Source organism: Leuciscus leuciscus (genome assembly GCF_965113295.1).
Source record: "Leuciscus leuciscus genome assembly, chromosome: 7".
In the NCBI taxonomy this organism is placed as follows: domain Eukaryota; kingdom Metazoa; phylum Chordata; class Actinopteri; order Cypriniformes; family Leuciscidae; genus Leuciscus; species Leuciscus leuciscus.
The window spans coordinates 42,918,671-42,937,780 of NC_138731.1; the positions used below are offsets into that span (position 1 = coordinate 42,918,671).

A 19,110-nucleotide genomic window follows, 5' to 3' on the forward strand; every position below is an offset into this window, starting at 1 on the left:
GATCCAGGCAATCACCATTTGTGTGGCTATAATGTTTAAGATTTCTTTAAATGAAAACGAAAAGAGGCAGTGTGGTGTTTTATAACATATTTTGTTTTATTGTTGCCTAAAATGTACATACAGAGATAACCGGAGTAGCAGAGCGAGCTGACTGACGCTTTGAAGAACGTGCTGTTCCATTAGCAGAATTACCGGACTCGCGTCCTCGGGAGTCATTCTCCTGAGCTGGACTTGGCAAGTCCAAACTGTGCGTACTTGCTATTGAGAAACGCCTAATGTTTCTGCTGATATGGGTGCTTGCAGCATTTTGGTTCTGCTAGACATTAGCGCTGCTTTTGACACTATATGTCATATCATCCTCCTTGACAGGTTGCGTGTTTTGTTAGGCACCTCTGGCATCTCTTTGCAGTATATTTATTTGGGGAAGAACAAATCGGAGGCAACATTAGTACAGCAGGGCGTCCCGCAGGGGTCAGTACTAGGACCTACTTTGTTCTGCATCTATATGTTGCCGCTTGGTGACATTATTAGAAAGTACGGTACGGGGTTTTTCCTTGTTATGCTGATGACATGCAGATCTATGTTAGCTCACTCCCTGATCCAAATCTCGCAATTACAGCTCTTACCGTATGTCTGGAAGAAATAAAGGTATGGATGCATGACAACTATCTTAAGCTTAACAAATCAAAAATGGAACTGTTACTTTTTGGTATGCTGACAGATTTGCACAAACATAACTGTCTAAGTCTGTTTTCTGATTCTGAATTATTGTCTCCAGCATCACAAGTGCGAAATCTAGGTGTTATCTTTGATCCGCATTTGTCATTTGATGCCCATATCAAAATGGTTTCAAAATCTGCATTTTTCCATCTTAAAAATATTGCCAGAATTCAAACTTATTTATCCCTGTCAGATGCAGAAAGGCTTATTCATGCATTTAATACATTCATATGATAGCACTTTATTGCGTGTAATTCACCTTATTCCGCCCCGCCCACTTTTAATACTTTGCGCTTCCGCAATTTGTCATCCGACTTCCGCTAAACTGACACGGCACATCCGGGTGTAAATCGTAAAGTACACCACAACATTCCGATCGCTTTACATTGTGTTCGTAACACTGTTGGTTAAATTGTTCTATCCTCTTAATCCAATTGTTATGGCAGCCCCTAACTGACCATATAATACTTGACATATTTTACCGTTAGAACAATAGAATTACGTCTAGAAACTAGCGTCCTTTCAGACGGAAGTTGAGGTCCCTCTCAGCCCAAAGTAAGATGACAAAACGAACGTAATGGCGTCACCCTCGTGGAAAATAAGGTGAATACACATGTCATGCACCCTACAACACTAATCCTAACCAAACATATAATACATATTACATATTACACACCATTACTAAACCTACCCTAAACCCACCCATGCGTATCATATGCACACAGAAACTCCTTTTCGCGTATAAATTGCACAATAAACACAATGTGTGCTATAGAGACACATTTAGTGTGACCGGGTTGGAATGACATACCAATTTCACAAATTCACGTTTATGTTGTTTACATGCAGATGGTAAAGGCATCGTTTTCAAAACCTTGCACTTTGAAACTCGTTTTCAAAAGCTTGCATTGTCAGGTGAAAATTGAAAATTATGTCCTGAAGTGTCCATTCTTTATTGCACTTTAGTTTTGTTAATTGTTCATTTAAGTTGGCCTATTTATTATATATACAGTTATATATACACTTTTATTCTGGTTTACTGTGTTCACAGAAGCACTGCGGGTGCTTGATGTGTGAATCCTCATGTTCTGTTGTTTATGCTGCTATTTGCACATGTAAATCTACATTTTTTAGGTTTTTGAATTGGTCACAGACACCTATCTATTCTAAGTCCATTTAATTCTAATCTAACCTTCAAATCATGTCAGTTAACTGATGATGACTGGTTAACAACCATCAGCTTTCAGTCAGAAAACAAAATGTTAAATGAACATCCCTACTTCATATATTTCAACTGAACCAACTAAAAATGTTCAGTGCAGCAAGTCGACATAACATTTTGAGATTGACCTCCAAAATCTTTACAGTGTGTTTGTGATGGCAAGAAATGTACAAAGCAGCCAAACACGTATCGTTCTTTACCATCCAACTGGGGACGCGAAGTTCATTTTGATTAATAAAATCATTATTCACTGTATAAAGTATGCTTTACGCTATACTAAATATAGGTCACTATAGTGACCTGAAATCGTTACCTTAAAGAGCTATTTCTGTTTGATTAATCCTATAAACCCTAAAGGGACTGCATAACCAAGCATAGAAAGTAAAAAAATTATATTATGAATGATAAGAGGATATTCTCGCCTCTGCTTTTGAACTGTTGCTGCCGGACCGTCTGTATTTTTTACCCCGTTGTAGATTTAAATGGTCTTTCCTCAAGCAATTCAATTCAATTTAGTCTGTCTTTATTTTGTAACTATAGTTACAAAATAAAGACAGACTTAACTGTTCACACACACACACACACACAGTTCCATTGCAGGCTATTGCGAGTCCCCTCTTGTATAGGTAGAAATCGTTCAGAGATGATATTCCATCTTGGCATGTTTAAAATATTATTATTTTTTGCATATTTGAAGTTATATTATGAAAAAAGACCTTAAAAGAAAATTGTGTATTTCATTTTTGTTTCTTCAAAATGACCAGATGCAGCAAGTCAACTCAAAAGTTTTGAATTAGATCAAGAAAGGTCCACTGTTGGATGGTAACGAACGACATATGTTTGGTTGCATTTAAATTTAGCAATATTTCAAACACTGAATATCTCTGTACATCAACATCCTAGAAACAAAGGAAACAGAAAAATAAGGACATGTCTATTGATTTTTTTTTAAGAGTAGAAATTATGTTTTAATTAATAGGCAGCCAATACTATCAGTCACATTATTAATATCTTAATAATATAATAATAATTACATTATAATTATGACATTGAGTTGCAGATCCCCTCTTGGCATGTTTTTTTTTTTTTATATATAAAAAAATGCATATTTGAAGTTATATTATGAGAAATATAATATAATATATATGGTAACCCTTTATAATAACTGCATCCTATTAATCATTAGTTAAGCATTGGTAAACAGATAAATCATTATTCATAAAGCAGACATTAATAAGCAGTTTATAAATACACCTTTAAACGCTGTATTATTGAGTTAGAAGCATATCTATAATGTGTTTAATAATTGCATTTTCATACTTTATTAAATATTAATTATCAATTTATCATTTCTAAATGAAGTATAGCATTATTTACAAACCAGTTATTTAGGTGTTTACAGTGATTAATAAGATCACTTAGAAAGTGTGAGTAAATATAGTAGATTCAGGGAGTTATAAAGCATTTAGTAGTGGTCAGTTCACTATTTTGCGAGCTCATCTAAAGTGAGGACTAGTTATGCTTTGTAAATAATTTATAAAGGAGATTTAAAGACTCAGTTATCTTCTAAACAGAAAAAGGGAACAAACACACACAGTGATAGAGAACATAGAAATATTAACAGCCTTTAAATCTCCTTTATAAATGCTTTACAAGGCATAACTAGTCCTCACTTTAGATGAGCTCACAAAAACTCGTTTTCAAAAGCTTGCATTGTCAGGCCCCCAAAATGGCATTTTCGTTGAAATGAACGGCCAAAACGTTTTCAGTTTTCAGTTGAAAATGATGTCGTGTAAACAGACCCTAAAGCGTGTATTATTTATTGCACTTTAGTTTTGTTAATTGTTCATTTAAGTTGGCCTATTTATTATATATACAGTTATATATACACTTTTATTCTGGTTTACTGTGTTCACAGAAGCACTGCGGGTGCTTGATGTGTGAATCCTCATGTTCTGTTGTTTATGCTGCTATTTGCACATGTAAATCTACATTTTTTAGGTATTTGAATCGGTCACAGACTATTCTATTCTAAGTCCATTTAATTCTAATCTAACCTTCAAATCATGTCAGTTAACTGATGATGACTGGTTAACAACCATCAGCTTTCAGTCAGAAAACAAAATGTTAAATGAACATCCCTACTTCATATATTTCAACTGAACCAACTAAAAATGTTCAGTGCAGCAAGTCGACATAACATTTTGAGATTGACCTCCAAAATCTTTACAGTGTGTTTGTGATGGCAAGAAATGTACAAAGCAGCCAAACACGTATCGTTCTTTACCATCCAACTGGGGACGCGAAGTTCATTTTGATTAATAAAATCATTATTCACTGTATAAAGTATGCTTTACGCTATACTAAATATAGGTCACTATAGTGACCTGAAATCGTTACCTTAAAGAGCTATTTCTGTTTGATTAATCCTATAAACCCTAAAGGGACTGCATAACCAAGCATAGAAAGTATCTATGAAGAGAGAAAATAAGCGTTAAATAAGAAAAATAATGTTATGAATGATAAAAGGCGTAATATATAATATACTATATAATATACTATATATATATAGTTACATAATGAAGACAGACTTCACTGCCAGTTCACTTCACTGTTCACACACACACACACACACACACACACACACAGCTCCATTGCAGCCAAGTCCCCTCTTGTATAGATAGAGATCGTTCCGAGAGTCCCCTCTCGGCCAGTGTAGAGCGACATTGGTCTGTTAGTAATATAGATATGTATGTGTGTGTGCAATGACACATAACAATGGCAAGTAAATTGTTAGGGACTGCATAACCAAGCATAGAAAGTAAAAAAATTATATTATGAATGATAAGAGGATATTCTCGCCTCTGCTTTTGAACTGTTGCTGCCGGACCGTCTGTATTTTTTACCCCGTTGTAGATTTAAATGGTCTTTCCTCAAGCAATTCAATTCAATTTAGTCTGTCTTTATTTTGTAACTATAGTTACAAAATAAAGACAGACTTAACTGTTCACACACACACACACACACACACAGTTCCATTGCAGGCTATTGCGAGTCCCCTCTTGTATAGGTAGAAATCGTTCAGAGATGATATTCCATCTTGGCATGTTTAAAATATTATTATTTTTTGCATATTTGAAGTTATATTATGAAAAAAGACCTTAAAAGAAAATTGTGTATTTCATTTTTGTTTCTTCAAAATGACCAGATGCAGCAAGTCAACTCAAAAGTTTTGAATTAGATCAAGAAAGGTCCACTGTTGGATGGTAACGAACGACATATGTTTGGTTGCATTTAAATTTAGCAATATTTCAAACACTGAATATCTCTGTACATCAACATCCTAGAAACAAAGGAAACAGAAAAATAAGGACATGTCTATTGATTTTTTTTAAGAGTAGAAATTATGTTTTAATTAATAGGCAGCCAATACTATCAGTCACATTATTAATATCTTAATAATATAATAATAATTACATTATAATTATGACATTTAGTTGCAGATCCCCTCTTGGCATGTTTTTTTTTTTTTTTATAAAAAAATGCATATTTGAAGTTATATTATGAAAAATATAATATAATATATATGGTAACCCTTTATAATAACTATCCTATTAATCATTAGTTAAGCATTGGTAAACAGTTAAATCATAATTCATAAAGCAGACATTAATAAGCTGTTTATAAATACAGCTTTAAATGCTGTATTATTGATTTAGAAGGATATCTATAATGTGTTTAATAATTGTATTTTCATACTTTATTAATTATCAATTTATCATTTCTAAATGAAGTATAGCATTATTTACAAAGCAGTTATTTAGGAGTTGTCAGTGATTAATAAGATCACTTAGAGTAAATTTAGTAGATTCAGGGAGTTATAAAGCATTTAGTAGTGGTCAGTTCACTATTTTGTGAGCAAAAGTGAGGACTAGTTATGCTTAAAGCATTTATAAAGGAGATTTAAAGACTAATTTATCTTCTAAACAGAAAAAGGAAACACACACAACACAACACAGTGATAGAGAACATAGAAATATGAACAGCCTTTAAATCTCCTACATAACTAGCATAACTAGTCCTCACTTTAGATGAGCTCACAAAAAATAGTGAACTGACCTCTACTAAATGTTTTATAACTACCTGAACTACAGTAGAAATACATGTTAATAAAGCATTTATTAACACACTAAGTAACTATTACTATATGTCTGAATAATAAGTGTATGATGTATGAATGTACATTGAAATAGTTGAATCATTTACTCACACTTTCTAAGGGATCTTATGAACCACTGACAACTCCTAAATAACTGCTTTGTAAATGATGCTATACTTCATTTAGAAATGATAAATTGATCATTAATAAAGTATGAAAATACAATTATTAAACACATTATAGATATGCTTTTAAAACAGGAATAAAGCATTTATAACTGCATTTATATACTGCTTATTAGTGTATATTAATGCTTTATAAATTAATTAACTGTTTACTAATGCTTAACTAATGATTAATAGCGTGGAGTTATTATTAAGTGTTACTGAAAGCTCCTGAACTAAGCAGTTAAACAGCAGCTCTACAGTCTCAGAGCCTCTCTAGGACAGCAGCCATTCAGACAATAGAGAAGTGTGAACGACGTGTGTTAATGGGCCACTGCAGTTCCTGCTCCAGCCTACAGGAGCGCTGCTGAGTATGGACTTAAACACACACACACATGTAAGTCCCCACTTGGTCAAAAATGTAAAAAATTAACCAGAGCGTGTTTTAGTTGATTTTAACATGTTTTAAAGCATGACCAACAGGGGACTTGAAAAATGTCCCCACTTGGCTCGACGGTCCCCTGTTAGTGAGTGTGTAACGACACCAAGGTCCCCTCTTAGATAGATAGACGAGTACACACACACACACACACACACACACACACACACACACACACACACACACATATTCTTGTACATCTATCTTTATAAGGACATTCATTGACACAATGCAATCTCTAGCCGCTTACCCTAACCTTACCCATCACAACTAAATGCCTAACCCGAACCCTGACCCTAAACCGACCCTTAACCTCATTATAACCTTATCCCTAAAACCAAGCCTTGAGCTTCAAACAGGCCTTTAAAGACTCTCAGAAACTGAGGACCGGCCAAAATGTCCTCACTTTACTCTCTTTGTCCTCACTCCAATGGTCTAAAACTCAAACTGGTCCTCACAAAGATAGTTGTACAAGCACGCACACACACACACACACACACACACACACACACACACACACACACACACACACACACACACACACACACACACACACACACACACACACACACACACACACACACACACACACACACACACACACACACACACACACACACACACACACACACACACACTCTGAAAAAGACGATTTGCTAAAGTGTTCCTCATTTCTTTCCTCATTTTCAGAACACAATCAGAAATTGAATGAAACTTGTTAAAGCAGCCTTGTACTCGATTGAACATCGATCAGTTGCCTATTTAAGGCTTTTATGGTTCTCTGTTCTCAATTTGACACAAATGCCTGTAATTTAGACTAATTACTCTAATGATCTTTTGGAAAAGGCTGTAATCACACAAAAGACATGGTAATATGCAGCATGTAGTAATTTCCCATCCATTGAATTCTTCGGAGGCCGAGAGGAGCAGAATTCTCATTTATTTTCTTGCTTTTGATTAAAAATAAATTGGATGTTTGAGCTCTTGTTTCATGACCCTAATTTGGGATCTTCATATTCGCTTATCAGACACCATATGATGGTGTGATGTCACCAGAGGCAGAAAAGCAACCGCTAGAAGGATTTTGAGTCGGTTGTAAACAAGCGTTTGTGTAATCAGGTGTAATAACCCTGGAGTAATTGTGTCTCACAAGTGTTATCTTCAGTTTTCTCCTTCGGGTTGAATCTTATGAAAACGTCTCTAGGACATGTTTCACATTTAAACATCAGCAGTGGAAAGAAAAATGGCACAAAAAAGAAAATGAGTGTTGCATGACAATTAAGCATGTTTCCCCAAATCTGATACTCATAGGTAATTTTCATGATTCTCAAAGGTGACTCCTCCTCAGATTATACTATATTAATTTATAATATTGTACTTTTTAAATTTAAAAGCACTACATAAAATATTAACAAAGAAATAGCCTACTTAAAAATGTATGTTTATATAAATTTAAAGGTATAAATTTTTACAATGTATTGACATAAGATTTTTTTGCATTTGGTAATTAGAATTTATGGTATAATTAGCGTGATTTCATTAACAAATGTTTCGAAAATGCAACATTTTCTTATTGATCCGAATTTTGTTTTCCATTTTTCAAAATATTTTTTCATTGCATATATATATATATATATATATATATATATCTCTATATCTCTCTCTCTCTCTCTCTCTCTCTCTCTCTCTCTCTCTATATATATATATATATATATATATATATATATATATATATATATATATAGGCCTATATATATAAAATCGAAATATTTCATCTTAATTTCCATATTGAAAATTGCTTATCATGTTTATTTATTCTCTTTTTTTTTATTTCATTTAATTTCCTGGTGTAAATTACATTTCAAATCGGAAAATTTCAATGTGAACTTTTGGAGTTCTAACCTTTTTATTTATTTTTTTTATTTTTTTTTTTTTTTTGAGGTGAAATGTGACCCGGATATTTTTTGATTTTATGACCTTCTGACATTCATCCTTCAACTAAAGTTCTTTCAGTGATTACAGCTCAGCAGAGTATGGCCTTACTCCCAATATTAGGAGTGTGTTCTCAGAGTTCCCTTAAATTTCCTGCTTTTTGTGAAATCTGGCCGATAATAAATTGGGTGAAAGGAATCAAACTGTGCAGTGTCAGGGCTTTCAGACTGAAGAGCAATACCACTTTAGAGCAGAGAGCTAATATTGAAGAGAGACTGAAGTGCTGTATTCTGAAGTTCGGAGGAGCTTAATGTAATGAAACCTCAGCGCTCGCGTCACAGCTGGGTCAGTTGGCCTTATCCTTATCCTTTTTGTTTCAGATTGGACAATGCATTGCGTGTGCGCTCTTGAGCTTGAACCTTCAAACTCAAGGGGCGATAGAGTTTCCTTCAAAGATCCTGTTTTCCTCAGGCTTGATGTAAAAAGCCTGCAGAGTGTGTGTGTGTCTGAGAAGTCTGAGCTTAAAGAGCACGGCCAAACCCTCTCTTTCAGCCCAGATGTCAGAGTCACTCCTCTTCTGACTTCTTCTTTATTGTGTCTCCTCTCATCTCCCTGTGTGACCCGGCCAGCCAGAGACGCGGATGAGTTTTCTCTTTGATCCTGTTGAGAGATGTGGAGAAAACTGTCTTTTAACTCGGTTGCTGTTGTGTCTCTTTACAGGTTCAGATTGTCTGATCCTGTGTGGTCAGAATTTGTGATGGTGCCGGTTTGATTTGAGTGCGTACTGCGTAATGTTCACGGAAAGATGGTGTTTCTTAGGAACTGATGATAAATAAACTCACAATTACGGCAGGGCAATATAGCTAAAAATCATCTTTTTCATCCTTTTAATGGTGTTAATGTTTTATAAAATGCTGTAAATGTTTCAGGAACCAAATCATGAGTATTAAAATACAGTCAAATATTGTTTTATAATTGTTCTGCGATATCTAACACTGTATAAATAGCATTATTTACTTGCATATAATTAAGTAAAACATTTTAATACATGAAAAATTACATTATAGCAAATATATTGTGAATATTTGATTATTTTGCCGCTAAATATACACCTCTTAGTTATTATTATCATGACTTTCTACCAAACATAACGCCATTAAAGTTGAGTGCACTTAATGTATTTAATGTTTATCACATTTGCTGTGCTTTGTGTTGTTCATTTTCATCAACGCTGTGGAGAGCGAGAGAAGTGAGAAGCCGCTCTGGGTGGTTTTATGAAGGGCTGTGGGCAGAGATGGAGCTCTGATGTTGAGCGAGGTCATGCTGTTATACAGTTCATATAAATGTCTTTATGGCGGCATTTACATTTACATGGTTCAAGTGACTCAATTCCTCCCATGTGAGCAGGAAAATAATACATGGATTGGATTCTGAAATTTTCAGATTGGTTTCATGCCTCATTCAGGGCTTGACATTAACTTTTTTGCTATCCAGCCGCTGTGACTAGTGGTTTTCCAAAGTTACTAGCCACTCAGCATTTTCACTAGATGCTAGACACGCAGATATTTTTAATATTATCTAATATTCGGCATCAGGTGTATTAGGCTGCTGTCACTTTAAGACCTGATGCACGGATCCATTATATTGTTACACATGCGTTTTCTTTCTCAATTGTTTACTTTCATAACTAACAATGTTTACGTGAATACTCGCAAAGACCGGCATTTGAACATTATTTTGTGTGTATTTGACTGATTAAGCGCAATAAGCATCGAAAAATAACTCAATTTAGTACTGAGAGGCGGCTTTATGTGGGCACACTTTGGGTGTGAGCACAAAATCTGAGGGAATTAGTCAAATTATGTGCAATACACGCAATCCCAAGACAAAATTCAAGCCCTGTAACAATATTCATCCGGAGCAAATGAAACGAGTGAGTGAGGGGAGGCGGGTTTGTGTGTCACTCGCTGCCGGAGAGATCACGAGGGAGCGAGAAAGCACAGCTGGTATCGTGTATCTGCGCAAAATGAGTGTTGGAAGCGTTTCACATATATCAGTATCAATATGTATCGAAAAATCTATATTTTTGACAATACTACATTGGACTTAGTTTCTTGTTTCAACATTCAACCTGCCAAAGTGGTTAGAAGGAGTGACTGCGTTACACGCCACTGCTGAAATACACCCGCATTTGGCAGGGAGCTGGGTGTTAGAGTGCTTTCACACCTGAGCATTCGTTTCAGAACCTGGTGCGTTTTCTCCCTTGGTTTGGTTTGTTTAGGCAAATGTGAACATGGCAATAGCGCTCGGATCCACACCAAAACAATCGCCTGAACGAGGTGTTCTCGGCCTGATTGCAAACAAACTCTGGGAAGGTTTGCATGAGGTGTGAAAGCAATCCGACCCAACGGAGCAATGAACCAAATGGTGTTATAATTCATAGTGAGAAAAGTGCTATATAAAAAGCAGTAGTGTCTGATTCTGAGAGTGAGCACATTAGTTATCACAATTGAAAACCAAAAGAGCACCTCTTCATCTTAAAATGTTGTGTAATTGCGCTTCTCTGTGCGAGAATGCTGTCTCGGCTCTAGCTGCATTATAACATTCGTATAGTGTTTGTGTGTGTCTTGACACAGTAAACCTCTAGACAGTGATGAGAGATCCAGAGAGAGTGCGTTTGAATATGCTGCATTATTAATATGAAAGTACTATCCACATTATTCCTGCGTCTCATGACGCTTTGCGTGAATTATGGGTGTAACTTCTGTTAAGCTGTAAACAATCAGTGAAAGACTAGCTGTATGGATGCAATAATATATTTTTTAAACTGTGTACAATATTACATTATTCTACTCATGCTTCAACCATTGAACATTTAAAAGGACATTTTAAAAGTGTAAAAGCATCAACAAGGCACTTTCAACAGACCATGAATAACCCCAAAAGCGTGAATCTTTCCACAGCAAAATCGGACGGTTAAATATCACTGTGGTAATCTGTGTTATGTACGTTGCCTAAATAAAAAAAAATGTATTTACTTCAGCATTGCGTGATACTATTTCAAAGTGATTTCAGTCATTTTGACCGATAATAAATTGTATTTACCTGTGAAAACAAACCTGGAAAGAGACGTGAGGATTTGGGGAGAATAACGAGAGATTCTTCGTGCGTTCCAGTGAATTATTAATGGCATATATCGTAAATTAAATCGGGAGAACAGACCACAAATGTGCAGGATATGTTGTCCTTATTACAGCGGATTGCAAAAGGATTAAAGAAAATAATGAGGAAAAGAAAGCAGCGACTGAAAAGAGCTCTTGCCATAGATATTCTTGTTATAACATGTCATGTTAAAATACCAAGTGTAACGTTATTCTCATGTCATTCTTAAATAAATCATGAAGGGAAACTGACAGCTCATCCAGTCAGACTGACGATCAGCTTTATTTGTAGGGCAATCTTATGATTTGAAATGATTCGTTTCAGTCTTTTTGAATGGAAGTTCCTCAAACCGGAAGTGCCTCCCATAAATCAAAACGCAGTAAGCTTGTCAGGAATAAGGTGCATATAATTAATTTAACAATGGGAATGACGGCTACATTCGTATAGTGTTTGCGTGAGTCTCGACAGTTACCAATAAAGCCACAATAAGCTCATGGAGCGAACTTGTCAATCATGTTGATGGATGATGCAGAGGAAACTCTGACCAATAAGAGGCCAGTTGCACTCGCAGTCGACTTGTGTAAACATATTTTGGTACGCTTCATGTGTCGTGATAGCGAACCAAACTAAGAAGAAAATGCAACATTGTAACAAATGATATCCCTGTTTCAGAATAAACAATCTATATGTGTGAAAACACCCTCAGGGCTCTATCTTGCACCCAGCGCAATTGACTTTGTACACCGACGTATCATTCCTATTTTGCACCCGACGCACAGCGGACTTTTCCCTCCACAGACGCATGTCGGTAAATTAGGGAATGAACTTGCGCTCCCGGGGGCGGTTCAGCGAAAAGAGGAGGCGTGTTCCGGCGCAAACGTTCCCTGGTGCTATTTTGCAGTTTCAGAAAACAATTCCGCCACTGACCGGGAGAAACCTAGTCTAAAGTCAGTGGCGTGTTATTCAGATGCTATTTTAAGGGCGCATGCTTGGCCATAATGTAGCGTGTGCACAACACACACACACTTTGCTTATCTCATCTACACAGATGCAGCTGTTCACATTTTTGCAAACCATACATAATTACAAGGAAAAATATTACCACACGAGGGAAATCATTGTGGTGTCCATGAAGATATGAAAAAATAGGCATAAATCTAGCTTACACATTTACCCAAATTATTATACGCCTGTTTAACCGAAGCTAATTTGGGTGGGTTTCTCCATCCCCAATGTCACTTCTCTGTGTTTTACGGCCCTGATGAGAACGTCGGTCTCCTCGGCTGTGAACCGCGCCTGGCAAATCCGCAGTTATAATAGCAATCCGCCATGGAACAAGCACGTCTGCTTTTAAAGGGAATGTGAGATGACGCTCTGATTGGTTTATTTCACTTTACGCCCAAACCACACCTATGAATAATGAAGCTACTTCAGACCAACCCATTTTAGATTTGCGTCGGGTGCAAGAGTCATTTATCCCGCCGGTATAATAGCAACAGCATGAGATCCGCCCACAAAGTTACTTGCGTTTCAGATCGTTAAAATAGGGCCCTTAGTGTCAAGTCCTGGCCTCATTCATACGTGGAAATGAATCTAATATGAATTGGATACGTGCATTTCCCCTGTCAAGGCGAGTCGGACTCGTACATCATTGAAAAATCAACGCCGTTGAATAACGTCAACTCGCATGGACACCAATGGACATGGACACTCACATGACTCTTTTCAATGGCGCAATGGAGGATGAAGGCCCAACCCAATGTTTTGCTGACCTTTAAAGATGGTGCAGAAAGCAAAAGCTTGTATTATCATTTTGTCTTTGTCCATTGCAAATCGCACTGCTTTTACTTCCTTTTCGGTCCAAGCTTTTCCGGGTCAGTACGTCTACCTTGGGTTGTTTCTCCAAGTGTATAGTGTAAAAGCAGATATTGGTCACCTTTAAAAGAAGATGTAAGCTGGTCATCAAGAAAATCTGAAATAGTCAACAAATTGGACTTGAACATCGAGACCCCGCAGTAAATACTGTGTGTGTGTGTTGAAGAGGGAAGAGCAGAGTCCACGTTAATGCAATTATCACTGTTGCCATCAGCCATCTGCTACAATATAGACAATGAGCAAACAGGGGTGAAACACTAATGTATACTAACTAACTGAAAGATAATATTTAAAAAACATATCCAGGTGGCATTTTACCTGAAAAAATATTATCATTAGATTCTCATTACTGTAATAGTATATTTTTTATTGTTTGTTTACATTATGCCATGTTTCATAAAATATTATAGTTTAAATTATACATGCATAGCATAATTGTCATGGAAATAATTTCACAATTCAAAGAAATCTTAAAAAAATTAAAACAGGCGTTATTTTCATCAAGCAAAATAGAATTCCTTTCCTAAGGTTTTGTGGTGAAAGATGGACATTTTGTGTGACATTTCAGTGAGCAGTGACATTTTGAGCTGCACAACATTTTCACATCATCTTACTAAAGAGAAATCGGTCTCTTGTTAACAAACACAAGCATCTGACGGTCACAGTCTGCCCATGTAGTCGCTCAAGCCTTCGATTTGCCCTGGCTGTTTTCTCTTCCATCACTTTGACTCTATTATGTCCTTTTCTTCACTAGCAGTGTGTGCTGCATCAACTGTGTGTCAATATCTGTTGCACTCCATGTCAAATTAATTCAGCAGTTTGTGCGCATTAAAGCTGTCGTCAATTTTAAACGGACAGGACAGCCCTCCATTGTTCATTTCCAGTGAAGCCATCCTATTGTCTGTAGTCTAATCTCATTATTATTACCAAAAAATCCACTGTTATGACATTATAACCATTATTTATTTTTTATTTTAACTAATAACTCATCACTACAATATAATAATGTAATATGCATTATATATAAAAACTGAGTAATTATGCAAACAAATGTTTACCTGTGTGAACACTTGGTTTCTGCTGAACACACATGGTGTATTTGATAATAAGTATAAATAAGTAGGCAATTAAAAATGTAAATGTCGGTATAAAATATATATATATCTCTGGCAAAAAATATATATAAATAAATATAAATAAATAATAATAATAAAAATAAAAAAAATATATATATATATAATTTATTATTATTATTATTATTATTATTATTATTTTTATTTTTATTTATTTAAACATTTTTGCACCTGTTTGCTCTTTGGCTATTATTTGCAGTGTTTAAATCCAGTTTTCATCTAAAGGAAGGATTAGAATCACGTTTAATATTTTACAGAGGAAAAGGAAAAAGAGGAAAAACAAACCATTATGGAAAACAAGACTGGTTTTAAATATGCATGCAAATTTCATCAGGTCATTTAGATGGAGTCCGTTTTATTTGTGCGTGTCAGCACCGCCCTCAGCCTGGTATCGCTTTTCATATGCAGGCCATGAAAAATCACAAATTATTTTTGCTTGTCAGTCGGTGTGATTCGCTGTAATGCAGATTCACCCTAAGCGATAATGATGCTGACATTTGCATTCTGTAGGAGATGCATCTCTCTGCACTGCTACAAGAATTATACCGTTAGAGAGAGTGTGTGTGTGTGTTCATGTCTTTCTTTTTTTAATCTCTCTTGTTCTCAAGATTAAAGAAGCTTTTGTTATGATAAAAAAGTGTTTAGATGGCCATAGCACTGAAGAAAAATCAGTGGTATTATTTCATTTTAAATCTATTTATTTTATATATAATTTGTTAAATATGTATACATTTAAAACTGTAAAACAGAAACAATAATGATGTGAAAAAAATGTTTTATATTTAAATCGTATATCTTAGTTTTTTGGCATTTCAATAATACTTAATTGAAGGAAAATATTCAAATTGTCATAATGCAAAAAATCGTAATCGTCTTAAGCAGATTTGTTTAAAAAAGGTTTTTCTTATTCAGTAAGTATATTTAAATGTAGTATTCATTTATTTTCAATACAACTATTTAATTAATAAATATATAAAATGTAAAAATTGTATATATTTTTTATTTTTTTTATTTTTTTTTACATTTATTTATAATTTTTTTATTTTTTTTTATTATTAAATGTGAATAAATGTAAAAACCTGTAAAACAAAAATCAATACAATGTATAAATATTTTAAAATTTAAATCATATATCTTAGTTTTTTGGCTTTATAATAATACTTAATATTATTAATTGTCATGAAAATGGTCATAATGCAAAAAAAATCTTAGTGGCCTCAAACATAGGCTTATATTTTCTTATTTTAGTAAGTGTATATAGTTTTATAGTAAAATATGATTTGGCTTTGATGAAAGCTTTGTCATGATAAAAAGTGTTTAGATGCCCATAGTGTGAAGAATGTTGAATTCTTTTTTTTTTTAGATTGTTTGTTTTTTGTTGATAGTTAAAATAACTATCATGATGTAAAACTATTTTAAATTGTAAATCATACTATATCTTTTTTTTTTTTTTTTTTTTTTGGCATTTAAATAATACTTAATTGGAGAAAAATATTCTTAATTGTCATGAAAATTTTCAATGCAAAAAAAATAAAAGAAATCTTAAAGATAGCCTTAGCCTCAAATATTTTCTTATGCATTAAATATTTATAAATCTAGTTCTATAGTAAAATATGATTGGGACATGAGCTTGACAGGTTTTGTGAGATTCACCCATGCATATAAACAATAAGTGTGTTTGTGTGAGAGTGTGATTGCAGCTGATGGTCTCTGTGGTGCTGCGGCTTTCTTTCAGCATCAGTGTGTCTCATTGTCCATCACCAGAGACACACGCTACTGAGCAGTGATGCCAGAACACAAGATATGAATGATAGATGCGCTTGTCTGACATGTTCATACAAGGCTGTTGCTTCATTTAGACATTACGCCACAGGAGCTCAAGCATGGGAAGTGTTTTCTCACTGATGGCCGTGTGCATGATTATTGATAGATTAGGCTAAACGGATGATGTTTGTGTGATTCTGGTGTATGTGTGCATTGATTATTGATTGTTCCTCATGTTGTTTGTTCAGATATGGATATGGAGACCTCCAGTCAGACCTCTATAAGAGCTGCGGCAAACCCAGAAGACTCGCCGGCAACAACACACAGCAAGAGCGGTAAGAAAACACACAGGTTTATCACACACAGAAAGCCACAAGCTGATCAACAAGCTCATATTTTCAGTCAAATATGGTAACAATTGGATTGGATATTACGTTAGCATTGGCTCAAATGAAGAATGACATTGCAAAACATCTGCCATTTTTATTAAATAACTCCCAGAATCCAGTCATTAAAATGGATTTTACAGTATAGAGTATAGAGTAGAAAGCAACGGAATTTGGCCGTCAAAATAAAAGATTGGTTTAACTCGAAATTGCGACAAAAATACTTTACTATTGGACATTAGAATGTACTTCTCAACATAATAATAATACAATTATTAAAATGTCATTTTTTTAAGGAATATCACACAATTTTTCTTCCATGTTTTACCACCGATAATACATTTGTACTGAATATAAATCCAGAAAAATGAATACAGACAACATAGAATAAAAAATAATAATAATAATAACAATAAATAGATACAAATATCGTGGCTTCCTATTATTGTTAAAAAAAAAAGTACAAAAAAAATCTGTTTATTAGACATGCTTTTTGATTTGTACAATTTAAGTAGAAAATTAAAACAGAAAACATGGAACCTGGGGAAATGAAATATGGGAAAAAAATAAAACCGATATCATAAGACCATAAAAATTAAATTTTTGCTAAACTTTTAATAAATTAATTATACATGATTTTTGATTATCAAAATGTTATTTAACCAAATTTTTATTGAATTCGTGAAAAAAATTAAACAAAGTAAAAAATGAAAACAAGACTCTGAGATCTAGCAAAACAGTATTCCGGTATGATTAAGATGACAAGCTCACTTTTATCAGTGCGCTCAGTGGACACACACACACACACACACACACACACACACACACACACACACACACACACACACACACACACACACACACACACACACACACACACACACACAGCTTATTAACAGAGCATCAGTATGACGCTTTGTAAATGTTGAGTTCAGCCGTCTCACACACTGACAAACATAAAGATCTGCTTTATAAACGAACACGAACAACTCAACGGACTGATGACCTCTTGCTCTCGTTTAGCCTGTGCCATCTGAGAGATTCATCAGAGAGATTGTGTCCTTTTCCTAAACACATTATATGCGGGGCGGCTGTCAGATTACCCTGACCACAAGAATAATATGCAAATTTATAAAGCGCGATTTGTGCTTCTTTTTCTTTTCTTTTTTACGTCTACTCTTTGTTCTCTCTCATAAGAAATGCCAAGAGAGAATCTTGCATTTTTCCACCATGTAATTACTAGAGGTTTCTTCCTCACTAATGAATTATGTATTTTTATTTTTTTTTACACACAAAAACAATCATACTCAAAGGATAACCTGTTTTGACCAAAGTAATGAGTTCTGTGTGTGTGTATTAGAGCTGATATATTGATAATGATCAATTTCACTCAATCACAAAGAAAAATTCATCCTGAACTGCTTGACAAAATCACTCTGTTCAGATTTTGCCAGTACTGGAAAAAAAATTATGAGAAAAATGTAAAAATCTCCATTGACAAAAGTTGCCAACCACATTTGCATATTGAATAATTGAGTCTTCCTGGCATAATTGATGATATATATAAGGTTATATAAATTGACAGAAAAATCTCATGAGCCCAATAAAACAACAAATGCTACACTTGAGCTGATCATATTTATAACCTTTAAAATTGTGTACTATATTGAATCTGAGGATATGAAAAAAAAAATACAGGACTTGAACAACATGTGACCCGGTGAGTCAATTATGACAACATTTTTAATTTTGGCTTAATTATTCCTGTGAATTTTGTGAAAGATGATAGTGGTAAAGCAAATACATTACACATACTTGGGGTTAACCCTACACTTAAAAAAAAGAAAGAAAAAAAAATTGTGGTTACACTTTATTTGAAGGTGTAATTGTTTCAGTGTAATTATATATTTAAGTACTGAGTAATATTAAGCAACTACATGTACTTACTATAGGGTTAGGGTAGGAATAGGATTTGGTTGAGGGTTAGTGCATGTAATTATGCATAATTTACTGTTATAACTATGGTAAGTACATGTAACGTAACAAGGACACTGTAAAATAAAGTGTTACCAATTTTTTTTTTTTTACTTGCCTCTTTGCGGGTCAGTTGTGATTATTCCACCGCTTGGAGTGCATTAATATTTAAAGGCTGTT

At 34.5% G+C, this 19,110-nt stretch overlaps 1 protein-coding gene across 1 annotated transcript in view; it reads left to right on the forward strand.

Annotated features, from left to right (window-relative positions):
- Window positions 1-19,110, forward strand: part of baz2bb (bromodomain adjacent to zinc finger domain, 2Bb) — a 124,437-nt gene that overhangs the window by 50,392 nt on the left and 54,935 nt on the right. The window contains exon 3 of the mRNA XM_082175783.1: window positions 16,819-16,905. Within this exon, the coding sequence (XP_082031909.1) occupies window positions 16,821-16,905 (85 nt within the window). The 5' untranslated portion in view covers window positions 16,819-16,820. The remainder of the gene's footprint in view (window positions 1-16,818; window positions 16,906-19,110) is intronic.